General features: G+C 40.1%; 1 protein-coding gene across 2 annotated transcripts in view; it reads right to left on the reverse strand.

The window, feature by feature from the left end:
- Prrx1 (paired related homeobox 1) overlaps window positions 1–23,682 on the reverse strand; it is a 66,840-nt gene that overhangs the window by 9,373 nt on the left and 33,785 nt on the right. For both annotated transcript variants that reach the window (XM_042258448.2, XM_076547866.1), the window contains exons 2-3: window positions 7,744–7,919; window positions 3,435–3,616 (exon numbers count right to left, since the gene is read on the reverse strand). In XM_042258448.2, the coding sequence (XP_042114382.1) occupies window positions 3,435–3,616; window positions 7,744–7,919 (358 nt within the window). The remainder of the gene's footprint in view (window positions 1–3,434; window positions 3,617–7,743; window positions 7,920–23,682) is intronic.

Here is a 23,682-nt window from a genome sequence, read left to right on the forward strand (position 1 = left end):
CTACTTCATCTCAAAGAATAGTATAGGGTTTGGTTGATTTTTTGCTACCCAAGAGGCATAACACTGTAGTTAGTGAGTCTTGATAATTTTAGTGTTTGTGTGCATTTTCATTCTCATAATTTGCCTAAAGAAAATAATTCTCTGCTAAGAAGTGTGTTTATGTCCCAAAGACAAGCTTGCTTTAATTAGCTACAGGTAAATAAATAACAACCTCTACTAGGAAAGTAGTGTCCATGTTAGGAAATCCTTTGCTCCCTCTGGTACCTTAGTTGCCTGTCTGACATCATCATCTAGTGTCCTCAAGAGAATGGGTAAGGTCATACTGAGCTATAGTTAGAGGGAGCCAAATGTCCTGGCTTGCCAGGGACAATCCTGGTTTATACTTTTTGTCCTAATATAATTATTAGTATTCTAAAACCTTCCCAGTCCAGATGATATGTTATATGATCTTTACACTCAATAGCAAAGACATCCAGCAAAAACAGGAGGAAGGGAGTTGGCTACTTCCCAGCCTATGATCTGACCAAAAGCAGATACCTGCCTTTATGACTTGGTCCAGAGATGAGCTACTGAAGTCAGAAAACCATTCTCTCCGACAAGTGTCTACTCACTTTCCTGGGGTTCCATTATCAAACCACATAGGCCATCCCACTGGGATGCCCACACCCCAAGATAGAGACCCCAGCTGCAGACATGCTTTACTGATCAAGAAAGAATGCTTGAACCAAGGAGCATTTAGATAGTTTTCTGATCTTATACTTTTTAGTACTCCCAATACAATGCATTGTGAATTTGAATTTGAATAGAATAGGCTAACCATGCAACCCTATGTGTTGGACAGAAACAGGGCCCAGAAGTACTGTTCTAACTCTGCTTACTGAAGATTTAAACCTGGGGAAGTATTCAGTTTCCTCTTGTTTTGAACCAGGGCAAGGACAGAGCTATCACACAGGAGTGGTCTAAAAGGTTAACCAAGAGAAATGTCTTTTAATGAGGATCACATGTGAGGCAACTAGCTTGACATAATGGTACCAATAGCAACACCAACAACTATCATTTCCTTTGCTTTTCATCATTTGTTTTTCTTTTATATTTCCTTAACAAGAATTATGTTTCCTAGCAAAGTTCAAAATGTAAAATCGTAATATGTTTGATTCTAAACATAGTCAAAAAATCCCCAAGTAACAGAAATTAACCAAATTATAAACACTTCGGTCAACATTAGGTCAAAGAAACATATCATTCATTAAACTGTTGCCTTAAACTTTGTTTTTCTAAGTATCCTGGATATTAGTTTATTCTTCATACAATATATGAACAATCGGCTTCGGTATCACTTCACTTAGTTTTTTATAAACACTGTATATAAGAGAAATAAATGCATACCATGAAATAAGCAAAGGGAACTAGATTATACAGTCTTAAGTGAAAAAAAGCATGATACAAAAAATATGTACACTAAGATTATTCCTAAATAAAATATTGAACTTTAGTCATAAAATGAACTAACTAGTTATGTCAAGATATTGAAATTATGGGTGGATTTTGGAAATGTATTTAGAATTTCTATCATTTTTCAACTAAAATAGAGTATTTCCCAGAAGGCACACACGAATTGCCATGTTACTAGTTTTCTGTTGGATGCAGACACCGGGGCCTGTCTATCTTTGGTTCGGGTGGCCTAATTCAGTGCTAGTTCAGGACAGATTTCATCTCCATTTGTGTAGCATGCTCTGTTTGGCTTCATGGATAGAGACCACATGGCAGCCATGTGGATTGTGAATAGCTGGGGGGTAAAAAAAATCCCAATGAAGACATAAGCAGAAAAAGGAGCAATACTTCCTGGTTACAACCAAATTCAAACCAGAGATCTTAATTCAGCCAACCCTGAACTGCACCCATATCCCAAGCGGCTGGCTGAATCTGTAGACTATCAGTAGTTGTAGGGAGAACAGGCCTCCCACTTATTTAAAATATTAAAGAATATGCTATTCCATAACAGCCTCCAAAATGTGTTCTTAGTAAGTTCCATGGGAGAAGTATCTGAATTTTAAGTAGGAAACATAGACATGACTGATCTTTCAAAGTCAGCCAGGATGGGGGCAATGAAGACCTAGAGCAGGAATAGGTCCCTCTCATTCTTCTAGACATGGGATATCTATCATTGAGATCAGAGCTACTTCAGGCTAATTTCACAAGAGATGTACCCCAAACTCCCAAATGTTCCTCTTATGATATTTCTCTGAAGAAATTATTTGGACCAGAAAGACCATTTAGGTGAGGCTTTGAGATTTAATGACACCTACCAACTGTGGCAAAGTACTCGTGTTTCCCAAATGTGCATTTCACATCTTTAGCTGGGCCCAATCTCCTGTAACCAGTTTTAAACCCCTCCTTAGGTCAAGAATTAGCTTTAAGAATAAAAAAAATTTTAGATGTCATTTAATAGAAAAATGAACATATGCATAGTTCTTCCACAGAGATCAGCCAGACAGAATATATAGCCTTGACCTGGTGGTGTCTCCCAGGTTTAAAGAAGGACACACAAGCCTGTTCTTATGCTAAGCACAGGAACCCTAGATGCGATTGCACCAACCTATGCTTTCTAAACAGCATCCTGGATGGAGGGTAAAAGTCTCCAAATAGAGACTGCAATTGTCCTCTGTTATTTTCTCCTTCAAACATTCCCTTTTTAATATAGAAGTTTAGTGTATTTTTTTCTTATTTAAAGCATACCACACAGAGTGAGAGAGAAAGAAGCATACCACAGAGAGGAGGAAAAAGGAGAGTGAGATAAACATTGGAATCTATAAGAATTACAAATAGACTAGGAAGGCATTTGGGGGTCTTAAGAAAGCCTTACCCCTTACCAAAGAACTGGGGCCATGAACGTGATTGAACTTCTCTGCTGCTGAGTTTTCCTCTCCTCCCTCCCTCCATGCCTCCCTCCTCCTCCCTCCCGTCATCCCTCCCTCCCTCCTTCCTTTCCTTTTAATTCAAAATCAGTTTTATTGTGAAGAGTGCCTTTAGTCCTACAATTGGAGCATTACACATTGATTCTCTACTTGACCATAATACAGCAAAGGTGTCCTAAACGGGATAGTTTTGTTTTAGAATGGTTCCAAGAGGGGCACTGGATACGGTTTTCAAAGGATCTGTTCTTTTATATTCTTTCCCGGTTTTGCAACCTTGGCAAGAATTCCTGAGTCCAAGAGGAGATTGCTGATGGTTGCCCCTCTCTCTTCTGCCCCAAACCCTGCTCCTGGGGCAACTAGCAATCTCCTGTAACAATGTGGGGATGTCAGCAAGTTGAATGTCTCTGAAGAGGTTAACCCAGTAAGGAATGTCAACCAGCTGCAAAAGCAGCCTTGAGAGTGGTGGATGGCTGAGAAGCATGTGGAAGTGGAGCAAGGGAGAGTGGGCCAGTCATTCACCTGTACGGAGAGGCTGTCCCCCAGGAGAGATAATCGGTGGGTCTAGGAGCAGGGCGAGGTACTATGGGCTGCTCCACAGCAGTCACGTCTCCTGAGTAGGACTTGAGGAGGGAAGCATTTTTATTGGCCAGCATGGCTCTCTCATTCCGGCGGAACTTGGCTCTTCGGTTCTGAAACCACACCTGGAATATTGTTGAGAGGGGAGAGAGATATAAAGAGAGAGAGGAAAAACAAAGAAAAGTAGGTTACAAATTTTGGCTGATTTTACTACACAATGCCATCCCAAGAAAGATATGGGATGGGTCTGGAACCCTTCCTAAAACAATTGAAATATTGCAATGTAATCCTTCCCCCTGGGGCTATGTGATTCAGAGTTAAACCCCTATGTCTGTGGAACACTTCAGTGGTAGATCTTAGCACGTATAAAGCCCCATGTTAATCCCCTTTGCTAAAGGACCTTGAAATACTTCTAGTAATTAAGAGCCCAGAGATGAGATCTATGAATAAGAGATGAGACAAGGAAATATAGGTTATAAACCCTGCTGTAATTATAATCATTAAAAGGAGGATTTCATTAGATGTTGGCAATGGATACAATGGTTTTTCTAAGGGCATTTTAAAAATCCTTCAAAGTGGAATTTTTCATCTGCTTTTATTGTGTTTGTTATTTAAAGAAAACCCTTTATCTCCCCCACATCTTCTGGCAAGGATTAAGAAGCAAATGATTCATATAAGAGGTGCAGGAAAAACCATCAGAAAGTGAGGTGGCAATAGAAGAAAATGAATCACTAAAGAGTGCCCAACAAATTGGCAACACTTATGGGAGCTCAATCAAATGGTGACTCAAGAGACCAAGACTAATGGAGGGCAGATGTCCCGGGGGTGTCCCTCTTCCCTCAAAGGTATAGCTGTACACTGACTCCTGCCTATAAGGTTCTAGCACTTCTAATGTATTGAACCACACATGGAAACCTATTTATGTTCTATAAAGAAACTCTCAGCAGAAAAAAAAAAAAAAAAACAACCAATGGGCACTAGCCCTGAGAATTCAATTGGAGGACATTGATTTGCACATCTCAAGGAATGTGGGTGGCCCTGACAGCATCTGCAATAGCTAATGATAAACTCATCACTTATTAAACTGCTCCCAGGACTAGTGACCTACATCGGGACTTACACGCACTGTTTCTACTTAGCATGACAATTCTGCATATTAGGTTTTATCATTTCTACTTTAAAGTTGAGGAACATGTCCAATGAGATTACAACACTGATGTTCTGATTTTTTTTCCTAAGGATGTCTAACCCATTACCATACAATTCTCCTATACTGTAATAGAATTTTAGCTCTTCATTTATATTCATTCAAGAACTCTTTGTGGAGTGCTCATTGGAGTGCAGGCCTTGTACTAAATGCTGGGAAGAAAGAGATGAAGAGGACTGTTTCAAGCAGCTCGAAATTTATTAAAGATGGATGTGTAAGTATGTCTGAAATAATGCAAAGCAAATATTTTAGTCAAATCATGGAAAGTATGATAGATAGTATATGGGAAGAAATTACTCTAGGGGATGACATTTGCCTAAAATACCATGTTACTATTGCCTTCCCCCACACCACGGAATTGTGTAGCATGCAGGACCTGAATGGAAATCAGCAAAGGTGAGATTAAACATCTCCTCCCTACCTTCGCAGTCCTCAGATCTTTCATTTGTAATGTGATCAACACATCGCTGTTACAATTAGTACTTTAAATGTAAATATAACTGGTGCCTTGCTCGATACCATCTACTGCCTTCCTACTAGAGAGTAAAATGAAAATTTCTTAACACAGAGAAAACACTATTCAAGAATTAGCTCTCTCTTTTTCATGAAGCCACATTACTTTCTACTGTTTCTTAAGCTCAGGGCTACCAGAGGACTCCCAGATGCAGTAGGTGACTGTCTACCTACACACAGTTATACCAGACATTTCCTCTACTGGCAGCATTCTTTCTCTCTGTCCAAGTATCAAATCCAAGATTATATTGTAACATCACTTCCTCCATGAAGTGTTGTAAAGATCTTAAAGACTTTAAGGTCTAAGAGAATTGGATAAAAATACCAGCTATTCTATACTAAGGATTTATCATTGAACTGCTATTTAATTGGTTTATTACTTTGTCTCACAGTTGATTAAAAATGACTGACATGCTTACAAATAGTTATGAGTTGGTTCACAATGTACAGTTAATAAGGGCATAGTCCCTTCCTTTTCCTTGGGCAGAGTGGATCATTATTTATTCTACTCTATCAATAATTCTTGCAGATTTCTTTACTGTGGGGATCATCTCATGATGGCATCATTTGATGGTTTAATTGTCTTTTCTCTCTGTTTCAGACTGTGTCATCCTTAAGAAGAGGGTTAGTGTCTTATTTATCACCAACAAATCAAATCAGGTTAAAAAGTCCACAGTTCTTCAATAGGCATTTGAGGAAAAGGGGGAAATGAATTTTAAAAAGCTGAATAAAACTTATCCCCACACAAGAGGACTCCATCACCCAGTAAGGGGAGTTGACCCTCACTCGAGATAACTGGATACAGTACCTGTATCATATCGAGATAACTTGATACAGTACCTGCCATGTTATGATAAATGCCCTGAATATGGAGTCCCGGAGTGAGGGGATTAGTTTGATCTAGAAAAGCCTGGGACTTTACAGAGAAATAATAAAGTCACAGGGGAACAATTCTGTGCCACTCGTCTAGGAAATGTTCACAGCAATGGAAGGCATTGGTTTGTAGTGTGGTGGAAAAGGAAGGGAAAAAGAGATAGATGGTAGACACCCAGATGATACAGAGATGGCATTTTCCTGTCTCTCCCACCGTGTGTGTGTATGTGTGTATGTATGTGGGCATATATGTATGTATGTGTATAACATTCAACTATTGTAATTGAACAAGATAATTTCCCAACTCAAAAGTTACCCATTTGCATTTTTAAAACAATTTTCACCTTTGTACTATCTATGTTTCCTTTCCCAAATTTGAAGCACTATTGCAAAATGGTGCTCTAAGACACTAGGGGCTACTAGTTTATTTATTTTAATTTTTTTACATACAATATATTTTGACCATATTCTTTCCCATTCTCCAACTCCTCTCAGGTCTTCCCTGCCTCCTTACCTATCCAACCTCATGCTTTCTATTTCTCTGTCTCTTTGTCTCTCTTCCTCTCTGTCTCTCTCTCAAATAAATAAACAAACAAAAAACGAAGGTCAAAACAAACAAAAAAATAATAAAAAAATAAAATGCCAAAAAAGAGAAGAGCATGTTTTGTGTGTGTGCTTTGTGTGTGCATGTGAGTGTGTGTGTGTGTGTTACTCATATAAATTTGTTCATTTCACTGCAGGCTGATGTTGTGGAAACAGGAGATGTAGGTTAGGAAAGCAGAGGAAATTCAGAGCAGTGTGCAGAAAGCAACCTGGGGTGGTGTGCACTGAGGTTAATGTCAGTTCTGTGAGTATGATGGGATGGAGAAAACAGGATCATAGTGTGGTCATGAGTCCTAACAGTCAACACAGTGGTGTATCCTCAATATTCTGTCTCAGTTTCCTCGGGCCAGAGTAAGGGCTTAGATGTCTTTCCTTACATTGTTGCACTGCAGTTCTTTCTTGTCTCATGGGGAGAACTTTGAGGTGGAGTGCCTGTCTCCCCATGCAGAAAATCTTCTCACACTCCTCTTCCAACTGAAGGAGTCACCATTACTCCACCTTCCCTTGACTTGCTTTATTTCATAGAGACATTGGAGACTATAAGAAGTTATCTACTTTGAGTGTGCTCTTAACTTAATTTCTCATATTCCTCTCCAGTCTTTATCACCATTCATAATCATGAATACACAGAACAAGGTGCTGGAAGGTTTATATATTCTCCCAAGCTAGAGAAGAAAGCTCAGGTGAGGGAGAGTTAATAGCTTAGGTATGGCCGCTCTAGAGCTCAAGTTGAAAGCTGGGGGTGCAGAGGCAAGCGCTCAAGTGGATGGCATAATAGAACACCAAAGTGTAAGGTTCACAGCAATGGGAAGGAGCTAGCCCTCCCTGGCATAGTCCACACTTCCTAAAGGCATTATATTTGATTTAAAAAAAAATACCATTCAACCCAAAGAAACACAGCCTGTCATCATACTTCATATTCACAGCCCTTCTCAGTACCAGCTCCAATCCCAAGCCTATATATTATATTAGTTATATTTATATTCATAAACAGTCTTCAGAGATGGGTTGCTGTGGAGGGGACACTTGGTACCTGCCACCCAAAGTATGAGTTACCTGCACTCTGGCCTCAGTGAGGTTCACCCGACGTGCAAGATCTTCTCGCACAAAAGCATCCGGGTAATGTGTCCGCTCGAAGACACGCTCCAGGGCCTGCAGCTGGCTGCTGTTGAAGGTTGTTCTGTTTCTCCGTTGCTTTCTCTTCTTCTTCTCCTCTGAGTTCAACTGATCATCTGGAATGAAATCGATTTGGGAATAAGGAATGAATACCACTCCAGAGGTCCCAGGTGGACTAGATTTACCATTCTCTATAATAGGAGATTGCTCACATCTCTAGCAAAGTACTAACATTAAATGTTACTTTTCTTATACAAATCCTGGCAAGGGTCAAGAATCCTTCTCAGTTCTGGTGCCTTATTAATGCGTCTATATGTAAGATGTGACCTGAGATGGTTGCCTGAAGAATATATCTTGCATGCTTTTTGAAGTCTGTTTCATACAAGAGGGCTAAAGGGAAAATCTCATGCTTGTCTCTATTCTCTGTATTTCACTAGAGATGGAGAAATAAAAGTAAATCACATTTTATCTTATTCCCTTACACAATATGATGCTCATTCATACAGTTTTATTACCAATTATACCAGCCCCCTCCTGGCTCCTCTCCAAAGCACAGACCCAAGGTCACAAGTTCACATTTACAGAAGAGAAACTGCTCAAACCCAACCAGAAGGACTTCCATTTTAACATGCTTTCTCTTTGAAGCAGTGACTCAAAACAATATTCACTACTCCACGCTATTGCCCAAGCAGGCTTCAGCTTAGATCAAGGTTAATGTCAGGAACAATACCAGGAACCCAAGCAACCATTATCTTGGGACTCACCCTAAGAAAACACAAGGGCTGTTTCCTGAAACAGTGAAATGTTGCACTCTATATTGACTAGTAGGGTCCTGAGGATTGGAGGAACCTTTGGAAAATTACATCACTGAATGGGGTGTACAACCCCTGCTGGGGTCTGTCTTGGGTTTGCTATGAGATATCCCAAAGCCATCTTGGTTTGCTAATCATTCAACAAGCAGCATGCCTCCATTAGAGAGTAACATGGGCCTGTCCTGAACCCTTACCCAGCCCCAGGACAAGAATTATTGAGTGTGGAAAACCGAGTGGTTGACCAACTGTGCTAACATCACCATCAACCCATTGTCCAGACACTTGAACTTCCCAGAGCCTATATGGCTCATCTCCGATGCATTCCTTTATGGCACATGCTGTGCATTAGCTTCTCAACAGAGAAGCTCAGCCCCCCAAAACATTACATAAAGTAAAGATGATGCGAAAAAAGAAGTTTTATATTTTCTCCATCCTCAACGAAAAGGAGCTCTCAGCTCTTTGTTTCTAGCACATCTAATCTCGGTTTTCTGTGACTACACACACACACACACACACACACACACACACACAGTACTGTCAACAAAGCTGCTAGCAAGAATTAAGATGTCTCATCAACATCCACCTCAGATGTAATATTATTGTTACCACAAACTAATAAATTAGAGCCTGTTCTAGATTTATGTTTTGGTTCAAAGTACAGGTGAGACCTAGGACTCCTGCAGAGCAGATCTCTAGGTGCCTGATGGCCAAGACTACTATCTCCACACTCTGAGACTCCTTCTTCCTCCAGCTTCTTCAGGATTTAGAATAGACACTATATATTGTCCTTGGTAATTAAAGGCCCAGATACAATAAACACTGGCTGAAGTTTTTTTCCATGGGAAACATGAAACTTCTCTTTCCTCAGAAATGTTTCTATAGAAAAAAAATGTGTAAGATCCTACCCAATTTCTCTAAGAAAGAGACTGTTGGCCACTGTTCTCTGACTGATACATGAGCTCCATTAATCCTCTTTGTTTTTGATACTTATGGCACCTTGATGGAGCTTCCATCACACTCTACTGAAACTATCAAAGCAGCCATGTTTTGATGATTCATTATTTAAATCATAATTTCTAAGGTCTCCCCAGGCCTAGAACATTCATGACTGACACTGTTTACCTATTAGGAAAATTAATTGACAATAACTTCAACACTATAATTCAGACATATAGGACCTAAAGTCTTTTAGCACTTCTCTTGCATGTACAATCTCCTCCCTGTTCAACTGTTTGAAAACATTTGTATTATTCTTATTGTCTTCCCTCCCCACCCCCAGATCTCTTATCCACAGCTCAATACGCCTAGCTCTTTGGGTATCTCTGAGTCTTCAGGGACTTTGAGAGCAGTACCTTATTATGAAATTTCATGTTTCCATTAAACATGAATCTGCAAAATGTTCTTAACTTCTATACTCTTCTAAATTTGAGACCAATCAGACCACAAGTTAATATTTTTCTCATATAAAGAAATCCCCAGATTAAGTAAATACTCTGATTTTTCTTCACTCAAGAAAATTCTTTCTCCTATTTAATCACAAGCTCCAAATCCTTTGTTCTGTTTTGTGATCCTGTTTCTCCTTGTACTGCCAAGCTCTGATAAAGGTCAAGAATATTTCATGTCTTGTTCTTGGTGCCACAACCTGCCACATAATCACTCAGTAGTTCTTTGAAATCTCCCACTGTTCGTTGAAATTCCACTGACTGTCCACTATAAAAACCACCAACTCCCCTGACGTGGGAGTAAGGGAAATGAAGGATTACAGTTTATGACAGGGGATAAATAGCTATGATGATCTCAAGTGATTCCAGCAAGAGCTTCCCAGTGAAGGTTCTTGTTGTTTTTAACAAATGAAAACATCAGTTCACATCACATTGAAGGTGAGAAAAGACATGCAAATAACAAGAGTCTCAGGAGTCTATCTCTGGCCAATGTCCTTCAAAGCCCAAGTCAAATGGAAAGAGACAATGAGTAGGCAGCGGAGACAGCATGCGCGGCAGCCCTTTGGCTCATCTGTCTTTGCTCACTCCTCACAGTCTGAGAGGTTTCCCTACCACTGAGGAACAGGCCCGGGTATGGTGTCTTCCACAGCAAGAGAGCATAAGTAAATACTGGCAAGGTTTACAAATTCAGGGCTCTTGAAAAACGTGTGATACATACATTCGTCAGACTTGGGGCTCTGGTTGAACACAAGGAAGGAAAGCAGTGGGTGTTTATCAGAGCCGGAGGGTCATCTTTCTGTGGAGGGCAGCCATAGTGAAGGGGAATTTCAAAAGATGTGGTCCATAGGCACTAATATCCAAATGGATGATGGAATGGGCATTATTCTTTAGCATCCTGAAGGGATTGGGTCCTTAGCACACATAATAACCATGAATTGTGAATACATTTTATCAAAATCAAGGGATGATGAATCATAAAATGCACCAAATAAAACACACAAAAATTACCTAATCCATCCCTCTCATTTTGCAGATGAGGTAGGGACCTAGAAGAACAGAGTGATTTGCCCAAAATAATAATGAAAATTTGAGATTTCTAGACAAATCTGGAGGCCAAGACACCTAATTCCACTCCATTCTTACATGCGAATGGCAACATTCATGCTGTGCTATAGACAAACAAGAAAGCATCCACAATGCAAATAGACTGCTATCTGGGGAAATTATTCATGGGAAACGTTTCATCATGCAAGCTGTTATAAATATATTATAAGGAGGGTCTGTGAACAAGAATCAATGTGTCATATACTATTCTTACTGGAATGCCCATTAAAAATGAAGCCATGTTCATTTGAGTTGGCTGTTTGCTTCGAATATTCTGTGCTTTCTTATTCAGATGCCTTCTTCAGTATCTCTGGTTATTTTCACACAAAAGAACACCCCATCTTCAATCTTTTCCCCAGGAAACATATGGGCACACTTCTCTTTCATTTTAAGAGACACATTAAACTTGATGTGTCATAGAAAAGACATCTCGCATTTTACTACCTGTGTTAAGACTTGGCCAATAATTTCATTCCATATTGACCTATCCCTTTCCAAATCCCTGTGCATATGTTAGTATTTTATCAAATACTATGTATAAATTATGGTGCAATTCTTTCCAGGTGGATATTCTTGCCATTGCGCATTCAATCATTACTGTGGAAGAGATACAGGAAGCCCAGATGAGCTGACAACAAAGGCTAGAAGAGTTTGACCTATGCTATCATGCAGAAGCAGGGCCCAGAGAATTAGAACCCTGGTGTGTAGCATGAATCTTAGAGGTACTTATTAATAAAATTAAACCTGAGGCCAGTTATTGGGGTGAATGTTGGAAGATCAGAGAAGCAGAACAAGCCACAGCTACCTCACCTTGCCAGTTCCTCAGCTCATCCTGCTTCTTCAGACTGGAAGCCTCTGAATCCTTATCCGAATGAATCTCAGCTGAACTGCTTCTTGAAAGCCTGAATGCTTAACCAGGCAAATGCTGCTAGTTTCTGGTCCTCATGCCTTATATACCTTTCTGCTTTCTGCCATCACTCCCTGGGATTAAAGACTCACTTTCTGGGATTAAAGGCATTGAGTCACCATGCTTGGCTGTATCCTTGAACACACAGAGATCCAGGTAGATCTCTGCCTCTGGAATGCTAGGATTAAAGGCATGTGCTACCACTGCCTAACCTCTATGTTTAATATTGTGGCTGTTCTGTTCTCTGACCCCAGATAAGTTTATTGGCGTGCACAATATTTCGGAGAACACATTACCACCACACTGGTGTCTAAAGGACTTGGTGATTCCTGAATGGTGATGATTCTTTTAATAGTGCAAAACAACTAATTAGGTCAGGGATGTCTTTGTTTCTGGATAATTTTAAATACAGTAGGAAAAACAAATCTTTTATAGTGTGTCTTCTTAAGAGCTAGACAGAGGAAAAAGCCTTGGGGTCTTGTTGCTTTGTAAATGCGAGGCTCAGCCCTTCATTTTCACCTCTTATGTGAAAAGCAGCTTTGAGATGATTGAGTGATTTAAATAATTGGGAACACACACAAGACAGAAATGCTAAAGGGTGATGTTTTCAGTGGGTCAGAGATGAAACACTTCACAAGGAAAAGGGGTCAGAAACCCTTGCAGGAGAAATTGTGTATTCACACATGGCTTGAAAAAAACAATAATGCTCACCCTGGCTGTATCATAAAGTTTCCTCTGCATTCTGCATGAGATGGCTGGTATTGCCCTGGAAGTAGTGTGCAGAAAGCAAAAAACTATCCCTTCAAGTATCAGGACCAGGCAACCATGGCAATCCCTATTCGATAAGACCTTACATCCCCCACGCAGTCTCTGAACGTCTGCTGTGCTGTGTCCAGTGGGAGAAACCTCTGAGGTCCAAGATCAATGGTCAGCCCAATGTAATTTAAAGGTATAGTAAAAATATATTTTAGGAAGAAAATGGCAGTAAGAAATGTGTTCCCTGTGCCTGAGTCACATAAATGTGGGAAGAAATCTGATGCAAGAAGATAAAATGCCAACTCCAGTAGCAGAAACCAACGACCACATCAAAGCTTGTCGTTTGTCTCTGGGTTGAAATCATGGCAGGCAAGCGGATCTGAAGTGCGGACCGCTGATCACTTTATGGGCACTGGAGAATGTTTTCAAAGCAATTTATATTGCACAACAGCTACTTACTTTAATGGGATTTGTGTGGTTCGGGCCCTGTAACCTTTAGAAAATTGAGAGGAAGTATAATTGCAAAAGCCACTAAAAGCTGTTTTGCTTTGATAGCCAGGCCTATGAGAAGCAGTGAAATACAACTGTGGTGTTTGTCTGCGTTTCCTTGGGTACACTCAGCTTTAACTGAAATCAGGACAGCAGCGTCCTTCTAACATGTGCCCTGTTAAGTGGCTCAGATACCACTTAGCTGAAGACACGGTTGCAAAGCATACGGAGCTTCACTATCACAGTGACCAAAGCCAGGTTGAGAAGCAGGCCCACCCTTTCTTAACATCACGGTCCTTCGCCACTGATTCTCATCCACTGTGCAGAGAGACGAGGGCTCTGACAAATACCCAACTATTCAGTCATTATCGGTCAATGATCACCTTAGAGCTGCCAGGCCCACACCATATGGTGAAATTAGACAGGGGTACTTTTCCTTTTCCTGTCACGTTGGCATGGATTTAGTTTGTTTTTAGTCAGGCACCGGACTAAGTCTTGCAAAAATAATATTAAAACACACAAAATGTGATTATTCTTTCAAGAAAAAAAAAAAGAATGTTCTAAAGACATGAAAGGGGGCCTGGAGAGATGGCTCTGTGGTTAACAGCACATACTCTTCTTACATAGGGCCGGAGTGGCAGGCCCCACATCATAACCACCCGTAACTTGAGCTCCATGGAGTCTGATGCCCTCTTCTGGCTTCTACATGTCCACAGGCACCTGTACTCACAAGCACAGGCACCACACACACACAGACACACACACACACACACACACACACACACACACACACACACACACACACATTTAATCTTTTAAGAATTTTATTTTTAATGGTTCTGACTAAAAAGGTGAGGCTGTGGTTCTGTATATAATCTCAAATTGTAGCTTTCTCGTTACAGCCGACCTTCCTTGGAAACAGAAAGCACTAAAAACTACGAGGTACCTTACTGAGGTTGGTATTGCTTTAAATCTTTCATCTTCTCTGTAAGGCAAATGTATCTCCACAGTGCTAAAAATGTTAACACAATCCATATTACCTTTATGTGCTTTAATTCTCAAGATGTGTCTCTTAATGCATTTCTGATGAGAACTCCTGAGGGAATCCAATACAAACAAACCTTCCTATGTAGTCCTATATCAGAACTCTAACTTGTTCTGGGGCTATGTAGACTATGTATAAGGTTTTAGGTTTGATCTCCAGAACCACCAAATAACAATAAAACAACAACAACAATAATAATAATAATAATAATAATAATAATAATAATACATTCTAGATATTGAGTTATCCAATAGAGTACCTTCTCTTTGATAGAGACATAAAGATCTGGGGTTAGATATATACAGTACCCTCAGTTTCTGAGTGCTCAATCAGGTCCACCTAACTGTAATGGAGGGGATACAGTGGAACAGAGCAGGAAGCACCCCAGCTTAGAAACCCAGATCACTGTTTTCAGATCCTGCAGTCCTACCCATTATTCTCGGTGACCTTGGACTTGGTGCTTCACTTCTCTGAGCCTGTTTTCAAAGCAACCAAAAGAGAGAGGAAGATTCATTCTCAAGGTTGCCTGAGGCCTTCATGAATGCATCCTGCGTAGCCAGTGGGGCACAGGGAAAGTATGTGTAAGTGGTTGTATGGCTGCCATTATAGGTGTGATTTCTCCTTGGAAATGAACTAGTCTGGCCATTGTGCTGAGCCTTTTGCCTTCTGATCCCCCTGGGTAGTGCGCCATCCATTCACAGAATAGCTACAGGCGAAGTCACAAGACACTTTAGACATGGTGACCACGGTTTGAACACATTGGGTGAGTGTGTAGCTGGAAGCTAACAAGACTCATTCATAAAAGCTGTAAAAATCAGTAGGAAGAAAGACAGGGTGGTAGACCCAGCAAAGCATAAGGAAATCCCTAGTTTGTCCCAGACACTCCACTGGGGACACTCTGGCTCTTAGCTAATTACTGGCTTTTTACCGAGCCAATTTTTCTTTCTAAAGTTCGCTTTGGAAAATAAATATTCAAATATCAAGCAGATGCCAGCACTCAAAAAGGTAAGGAATTCATAACTTTTGTAAGCAACCTCACCAGAAATTAGTATTTTCGAAAACACAGGAAAAAAAGAAGGCCAAAGGCTAAATCCAGGCTATGAAAATTCAATTATTCCCAGCTCATTTGCTTTGTGTTAACTAATTTGGTTGCCACATGTCTAAAAACTAAAAGTCACATTACTCAATATTTATTCAGTGAGTTTTCTTTTTTCCTCTTTTTTTTTCCTTTCTTTTTTATGTCTGAGCATTTTGGGAAATACCAAAAGATTTTTAAAAATGAAAGAAGCCACCAAGAAAGACACAATTCTAGGAAAAGAATAAACTCTGAATCAGATTTTAGAAGCTGTCTAAACTCTGGGTATGCCAGGTGTGTGGTCCCCTGAGGTGACTGCCCCCTCCACGGACAGCGTTGGGTGAGGTGTGCGCTGCTGCTGGACACCCTTCCTTTGTGAAGACTGTTTCCACTTTATAAAAGGCTTGACATCAATCCTGAACGGCATTGCCAGTAGGAACTGGCAATATCATGTGGATCAATGTGCTCCAGGTCAGTTTTTGAGATAATTCTTTTATTTGTTACATTTTGAAATGTTATTTTAAAAGCTGGTTTAAAAAACAAAACAAACAAACAAACAGGCTTAAGCAAAACCCTCCTGGGATCAGACTGCAACGAGAAAGATGTCCACAGTTAATGAATGAACCCAGCCCTTGGAAGGACAGAACTAGTGAAGCAGAGAGGGCTCGTCTCCTTGAATTAAAAAACAAGTAATAGTTAAAAGATATTTGAGCTCTTAGAATAGAGTGTGACTTAGACTGCCTTGCATGTTTTTATTATAGATCGAAAGGCCAAAACACTTCTAGCAGAGAAGGCCTAGGGAACAGAGCTAACTGCCCATCACAGTAAAACACAGAGGCAAGGATATCTTAGTATCTGCCAGTAAACAAGGCAGTCTGAAGATACCAAAATAATCAGAAGAGAGGAGGATGCCAATGTGCCCAACGTAAGAAGTCTGACATTGAAAAATAGTGTTTTAATAAAGGAAATTAAAATTCTTAAAGAACGAGAACAGTGAAAGTATAGTGGCTCACAGCTTAGAATTTATTTTTGCAGGAGTGACATCTCTGAGTGTCAATATTTTCATATGTAAACTCTGCTGCTGTCTCAGTCAGTTCAGGTTGCCATCATCAACTCTCTCAGACCATGAGTTACAGAACAGAACTACATCTCTTATAGCCTGGAAACTGGGGAGCTTTAGAGCCTGAGTGTGGGCCTATTCAGTTCCACGTGAATGCTAGGGTAGAGACACAGCCTGCGTGAGCTTCCTTCTCTTGTGTTGGGAAGCTCAGCATCCTTCCTCAGGTTCAGCATCGCGTTGAGCTCCATTTTCTCCTCTCTAGTAGTAGCACTAATGGTGACCAATGTCTTTGGGATTTTTTAAAACTTCTATTGTGTCTCTTGTGACCTAATGAAACATCCTTGGCCCTACCTTATCCATGCACTTTACTGTCCTCAAAGTCTCAACTTCCTGCCAGCTCTTTGCAGGAACTTCCTCTAACAAGCAGTAGACCTCTCCTCACTGTTTCCCTGACTCCCAGAATTTTAGCCCACTTAATAACCCTTACGAACCCTTATGGCAATCTGTAAGGTCTTATGTTCGTTGCCGACATAGTAGACTATTGAGTCTTGAAGGCAAGTGCTTTATCTGACTTGCTAAGTGTGACATTGTGGCATCGAGCAATAGTATCCAGCACAATTTAGGAACTTTTCTTGGAATAACTAAAGGAATACATTAAACTCCTTAGTGAAAATGCCTTGCATGATTTAGCCAGTTCACACTTAGCCTGGCAACTCTTTCAGGCATCAGTTTCTATTTAAATAATAATAAAAAAAATCTTGGCACATAAATTTGTGAATGACTAAGGTTTACTATAGTTTTGATAAAGGACATAATGTCCAGGGTTAGTATTTATTCAGATCTTTGATATACTCTATCAGTGGCTTTGCATCAGAGATTATCCAGTAGATCAATAACTCTTCTCGGTTGAAAATGGAACCCTTGAAGGCAGATGAAGTGTGACAACATCACAGTCCTAGTAGCCTTTAATAAATGTTAGACCCTGATAGTGGCAGCACCTATGGAATTATTGACCAGTTTGGTCTTATGAAGGCAAAAGGAATCTTGAAAGATGGCTCAGTGCAGCTAATTCTGTGTTCCAAAAGACATGCATACTTTAGACTGTCTTTCTTGTAGCCACTCATCTCCAGGCACTGTGTTTGCTCTTTCTTTTGACTGGCAAGAAAGCTTGGGCAAAAGCCTGGCTAATTCACTCCCTAACATACAGGAATATGACTGCCTGTCAACCACACCTAACCTTAATTATATGACGATTTCTTCCCCAGGGATCTGTGAGTGTTTTAACTAGCAAGGGTGGTGATGCGCTAAGGTCAGATGAAAAAAAAAAATGTTAAATTTGGGCAAAGTTCCCCGAACTCCATGTGGGATAATCTTATTCCACTGAGTCATGTGCCCTGGTTTTAAGTATCCTAAAGAAGTTCTTGTTAGTAGATGATCCTGTCTGCCTGGAGTGGAGACTGTGAGTGGCCTGTGACTCACCTCATGACCACGTATCCACACCCCAGCATCTGAAAGCTGGTGGAAGGAAGTCCCGCTTTCCCAGCTCACAGCAGGAAGAAGCCAGGGTAGAGGACAGCCTTAACAAAAGGCTTTATTGATTGAAAAGAAAATGATATGTAGAAGACAGTGGCAGCATTTCAGGGGCCACTGGGTCATTCCCTCAGCATCTGTTTCCAGTGTGCCTCCCACGCCAGATATTCCCCTTTCCATAGCCTTGCGTCATTTCTCAGCTTTAGTATCACTTTAAAACTTTCTGATTTTCCAATTACTTTTAAGGAAGGATCCTCCCCACCTTTTTATTTTTATTTTTATTTTTTTGAAACAGGGTCTTTCTATGTATCTCTGGCTATCCTGGAACTCTCTCTGTACTTCTGACTGGCCTCGAACTCACAGAGATCTGCCTGCCTCTGTCTCCTGAGTGTTGGGGCTAAAGGTATGAGCTACCACTGCCCAGATAAGGAAGGATTTTTTTAAAAAGATTTGGGTTTTTAAAATTATGTATTGTATATGAGTGGGTACGTGCACTTGAGTACAGGTACCTGTAGAGTTGAGGGGTGTCAGAAGGTCCCCCTTGAAGCTAGATTTACAGACTGTGGTGGGCTCTCCAATGTGGGTGTTGGGAAACTTGAATTCCCTGAAAGAACAATATGAGATCTTAACCACTGAGCCCCACAACAGGTGATCCAAGCCCAAATAGTCATCACTAAACATGTAAACATATGAGCAACACAAAATGGTCTCAGCAGTGTATGTGATGTGATGTGATGTGATGTGATGTGTGTGTGTGTGTGTGTGTGTGTGTGTGTGTGTGTGTGTGTGTGTGTGTTCAGGAAATCCACAGCTGAACTAGTAACAACAGTGCTATAAATAAAAGAACTCAGAGCAGATCCAATTGCCTGTGGTGGAAAGGCCCAGACTCTTGCACTGTGAAAGATTTACTTATTTGGGCAGTCTGCATAGCCCACTAAAGCTGCTGAGACCTATCATCATTACCTGGTGGGGTACTAACTATATCTGGTAACTCACTTTGACATATTAGTTGCTGGTGGGAGTTCCCAGATAATGGCTCATATGTCACTGCCAGCTGGACTTAGCTTCAAAACAAAAGAAAATTTAAATAGATATTTCAGACATTTGAAATTTAAATAAAGCAAGGCAGAGCATGTAAGGTTCCAAGTGAAGCCAACTGGCACATTGTGCTGGTTGGCATGACTTAGCACCACATCAATGAGCTCTTAAATCATTGTACAATTCAAGCATGGAAAAAAAACCGGAAGGTAATGGAGACATTGAAGACAATCACAGAAAGAAAAAAACAACCTTCCATTAAAATCTGAGTGTTTATACATTGACATTGAGACATTCTCAGTCCCACTAGAACCCAAATGATATATACACCCTTGGAGACATTTGAGGTGTATATTTCAAAGTTCTGAGCTAAGCCACTATGTAAGTTTTATGGGTCCCTCTAGAAAAAGGGTTTTTTTTGGGTCAGAACTGGAGAAATAATGGCAAAAAGCATCCAGTCATAATAGCACAGAGGCCTGTGAGTTAGATTTCTCTTCTAAGAGAAGACTGAGAAAAATAGTTTATTCTCCAAATTCCATTTGAAGGTCTAATACTTAACACTAAAAAACTTTTGTTGGTGGAATACACCACATGTCTGACCTACTGAGGAAAAGCTGTTGATCATTTAATTTGTTCCAGTTATGATTATGAGGAAGGTGAGTTTCTCCACGATCATCACATGTGGGGGTGGAGAATATGATGAGTAACATGGATGTCACTGGCTTTCTGAGGGACATCCTGCTTCTCAAGATCCCTCAAAGGAAAAATACAGCTGAGAAGGAACATTTGTAGACAGCCCCAGACCATCACTGCAGTGACCCATAGCCAATAAATCAGTTACATCTTAGGCATCCAGCTACACCTATGAATATAATGGCTATTTGGAATGTGTTTTTTATGGTCTCCAGCCAAAAGCTAACCACAGCCTTAAGATTTTTGAACCTCAGAAAAACAAGTAGGGATCCACACGCACCCCACCCCCACCCACCCCCACCCCCCCGCCACACACACACTCTATTCTTAGCATGGTTAGATCAGAATTCCATCAGCAAAGCATAATAGAATTGTGTTCTCAACTTCCGAGCATTTAGCACGTCAGGTTTCTGTAGGTCCTTTCTTCCAAAGACCGTAAAACACCTCACATATGTTATTTCATTCATATTCCAAATGTTTCTGGCATAACAAAGTAGCACTTAAGACAAATTTAACCAAAAAGGGCTAATTTAATAAATTAAAACACAACTTAGTGAAGTCACATTCATCTAATTAATTGCATGAAACAGTAGCCCCTCGTAATATTTTGGAAAAATTAGCCATTCAGGAGGTTTTCTATTTCTACCTTTTTTTTTTTTTTTTTTTTTTTTTTTGGTTTTTCGAGACAGGGTTTCTCTGTGTAGCTTTGCGCCTTTCCTGGGACTCACTTGGTAGTCCAGGCTGGCCTCGAACTCACAGAGATCCACCTGGCTCTGCCTCCCGAGTGCTGGGATTAAAGGCGTGCGCCACCACCGCCCGGCTATTTCTACCTTTTAATTAAAATTTATCTGGGAGCAGTGGTGGCACTAGAGAGATGGTTCAGCAGTTAAGAGCTCTTCCAGAGGACCCAGGTTCGATTCCTAGCACATACACAGTGCCTCACAACAAACTCAAATGCCAGGGGATCTGATGCCCTCTTCTGGCCTCTGCACACATGTGGTCACAGACACACATGCAAGCAAAAACACTCATACATATTAGTGATGGTGATGATGATGATGATGATGATGATGATGATGATGATTATATTTTTCTTTTCCTGTTCCCAACCTCTAGGCTATAATAATTTTATTTTTCTTCCTTAACTCTGAGTTGGTATTTGATTCAAACAATTTATCACATTGTAACATATTTCACACTAGTTGGAAGAGAGAGCCCTTAGAACCAGACTGAATCTGTCACTTACTTCAGCAAATGCATCTTCCTTGAGTCCAAGTTCCTTAATTGACAATTAAAAAAAATAAAATTGTAAATATTTTCAAGGATAATTTTTCTGAGGTTCAAGTAAAGTCTTCTAAAACCATATGTGTAATATGTACAACACACATTACAGATGCACACATGTGAGGCATTATTATTACACACTATGAAAGCAGAGAATATTTTTGCCTTCTTATATCCTCTTAAAGATCTAATGTATTGTTGGGTGGATATTATTTTCCAGGTAAGCACTCAATAAATATATCTTAATATTAAACAATTATTGAGCACTTGCTATTTGCTAACAGCCACCATTAAGGCGCTTTACAGGCTCTTTTTTTATTTCACTTTCCTTGTCCTAGAAGATCATGCTACTACTCTATCTGTTCTATATATGAAGGAGCCCAAGCTTGGGGGCCTGAGCATTCTGGCTAAGAGCATGCAGCTGACATCTAGTAGTTTGGCTAAAGAACTCAAGTTCTGAAATGCTTTGCTCTGTTTGATATTCAAGGACTCAACGATCTTGAAAGAACTTGGAAGCTATAGAATGTCATTCCTAAGAACTAATAAGCAATGGAAGAAGTTGGATGAGGCGGTATATGCCTCTAATGCCAGCACATGGTTGGTAGAAACAAGAGGATTACAGATCAAGAGCAGCCTGGGTTGCACGGTGAAACCCAGTCTCAAAATGGGAATGAAGGATTTTTTTTTTTTTAGTAGATAGGAATTTTTCCAAATATATTGGATTCCTTTTTAACCCAGAAACTGAAATAGATAAATGAGCCTTCTTCATCTACCAGGGTGTGATTAGATGGTTTTCATAAGATATATTCCTCTAAGATATGCATGTTTTGTGCATCTTTTGCTTGCCTTTGAGAACCGAAGTTCTGGCCTATATTTCTATTCCTCTCCTAATTCACATTACAGATCTTTCCTGGCGTCATGGGAGCATAATTCTGATAATGCATGAAGACAATGGGAACAAGATAATTGCACAGATCTGTTACCTACCCATCACACTTGACATTATAAATGATATGCAACAGCCTTAGCGTTCTGAAATCCCCAAGTTGTTAGAAATACTCTCTTGCTCCTACGTCTGGGAGAGACATATTAGACTGTCTTCATCTCAATTTTAAAAGTAATAAATAAATAAATAATAACAGTAATGATTGGAGCATTCGCATTCACAAATGGATTAGATGGCGGACAATGGGAAGCAAATCAAAGTGTGACATCTTATATCAACATACATAATAGCCTTGATCTTAGGACCAGTTAGCCTCATGCTTGTGAAATTAGACTAGATAGTTTTGTGTTTAGTCCTTTTGGATAAAAAAAAATAGATTTATTTAGCAGAAGTGCGGGTCCACTTCCTCCTAACATACCCATCACACAGTACCAACTCCATATGGAAAACTCTAATAAATTCTCTTCTTAGGTGGATCTTAAAATTTTTTCTACTCCTTAGAAGTTTAGGATGAAAATTTTATACTCTCTGAAATGGCAATGCTTGAGAAATGCAAGCAAAGCTTCTGGCTTGAATAGAGGTGAAACAATCAGATGTCCACAGGTTAAACTGAGTTCACCCTCAAGCTTTACATAAGTTTGTAACTTATGGAATTCAAATTAAGCAGCAATAAAAAAAATCACAAACCATATTTTCTACCTTTTATTTTCTTTCTGGTTGTTATAACTTATATTTAATGAATAAGAATTGGTTGGTAATTACAAAAGATGAGTTTCCTCCAACAAGGAGTTCATGGTTCAGCAGAGGGGGAAAAAAACTGTTTCAGCAAGTAACTTCAACAAATGATTTAAGTAAAATAAGCAAGGGTATATACTGTAAAGCTGTGGCACTGAGGGATGAGCCATATCTTGAGAGTTGAGATTAAATGATGGAAAAGTCATAGAATAAAAGGAAATAATTGAATTTATATTTTCAAAGGGGAAAAAGTACATATTTTGACCAACTGTGTAGAAGAAAATTTTGTAATGACTAGAGCAGAGTGATAAAAAGCAGTGTGACTCATTGCTGAAAATGTGTTTTTACCTCATATATTCCCTACGAGGGTGTTATTGTCCTAATATTAGGTTCAGAGAAGTAAGTTTGCCAAGAGCACGGCATCAGTGGGAGACAAGATGGTGGCCTTCCAGGGCTGCAGGCACTGAGAGTCTGGGAGTTCTGAGAAAGGAGGAAAGATGGAGCTGAGACAGAGGAGGAGGTGGACGGCAGTGGGCCCTGTACAGTATTCTCTGGCTGTTAGACTTTTAGTGCAGGGAAGCCAGTAATGGAGTTCCAGCAGAGAGGTAGTCCCCCAAGCACTTTTGCCTTCCACATGAGATCTTGGTGATTGTGCAGAGTTCGGGTTTGTCTGGGCATGAGACAAATGCCTGTGTTCTAAGACTCAGAAGAGGTTCATTTCTAAGAATGTTCTTTGTCCTGCTGCTTTAATGCTTAGTATGCACAAGCCTCTCTGTTTCCCAAATGTCTGCCTTGGCCCTTCCCATCACCTCCCACTTTCTTCTCTGTCCCACTCATTTTCTAACTCTCCAAAATCATATTGTTTCCCAGCCAATGAAGTGTATCTGTATCTAAGTCACTAAAAAAAGCAAAGTATGGACTCAAAACTCAAAGGACATGTGATTTATTTTATAGACAGAAGAG

The sequence above is a fragment of the Peromyscus maniculatus genome, chromosome 11 (assembly GCF_049852395.1).
Source record: "Peromyscus maniculatus bairdii isolate BWxNUB_F1_BW_parent chromosome 11, HU_Pman_BW_mat_3.1, whole genome shotgun sequence".
Classification (NCBI taxonomy): Eukaryota; Metazoa; Chordata; class Mammalia; order Rodentia; family Cricetidae; genus Peromyscus; species Peromyscus maniculatus.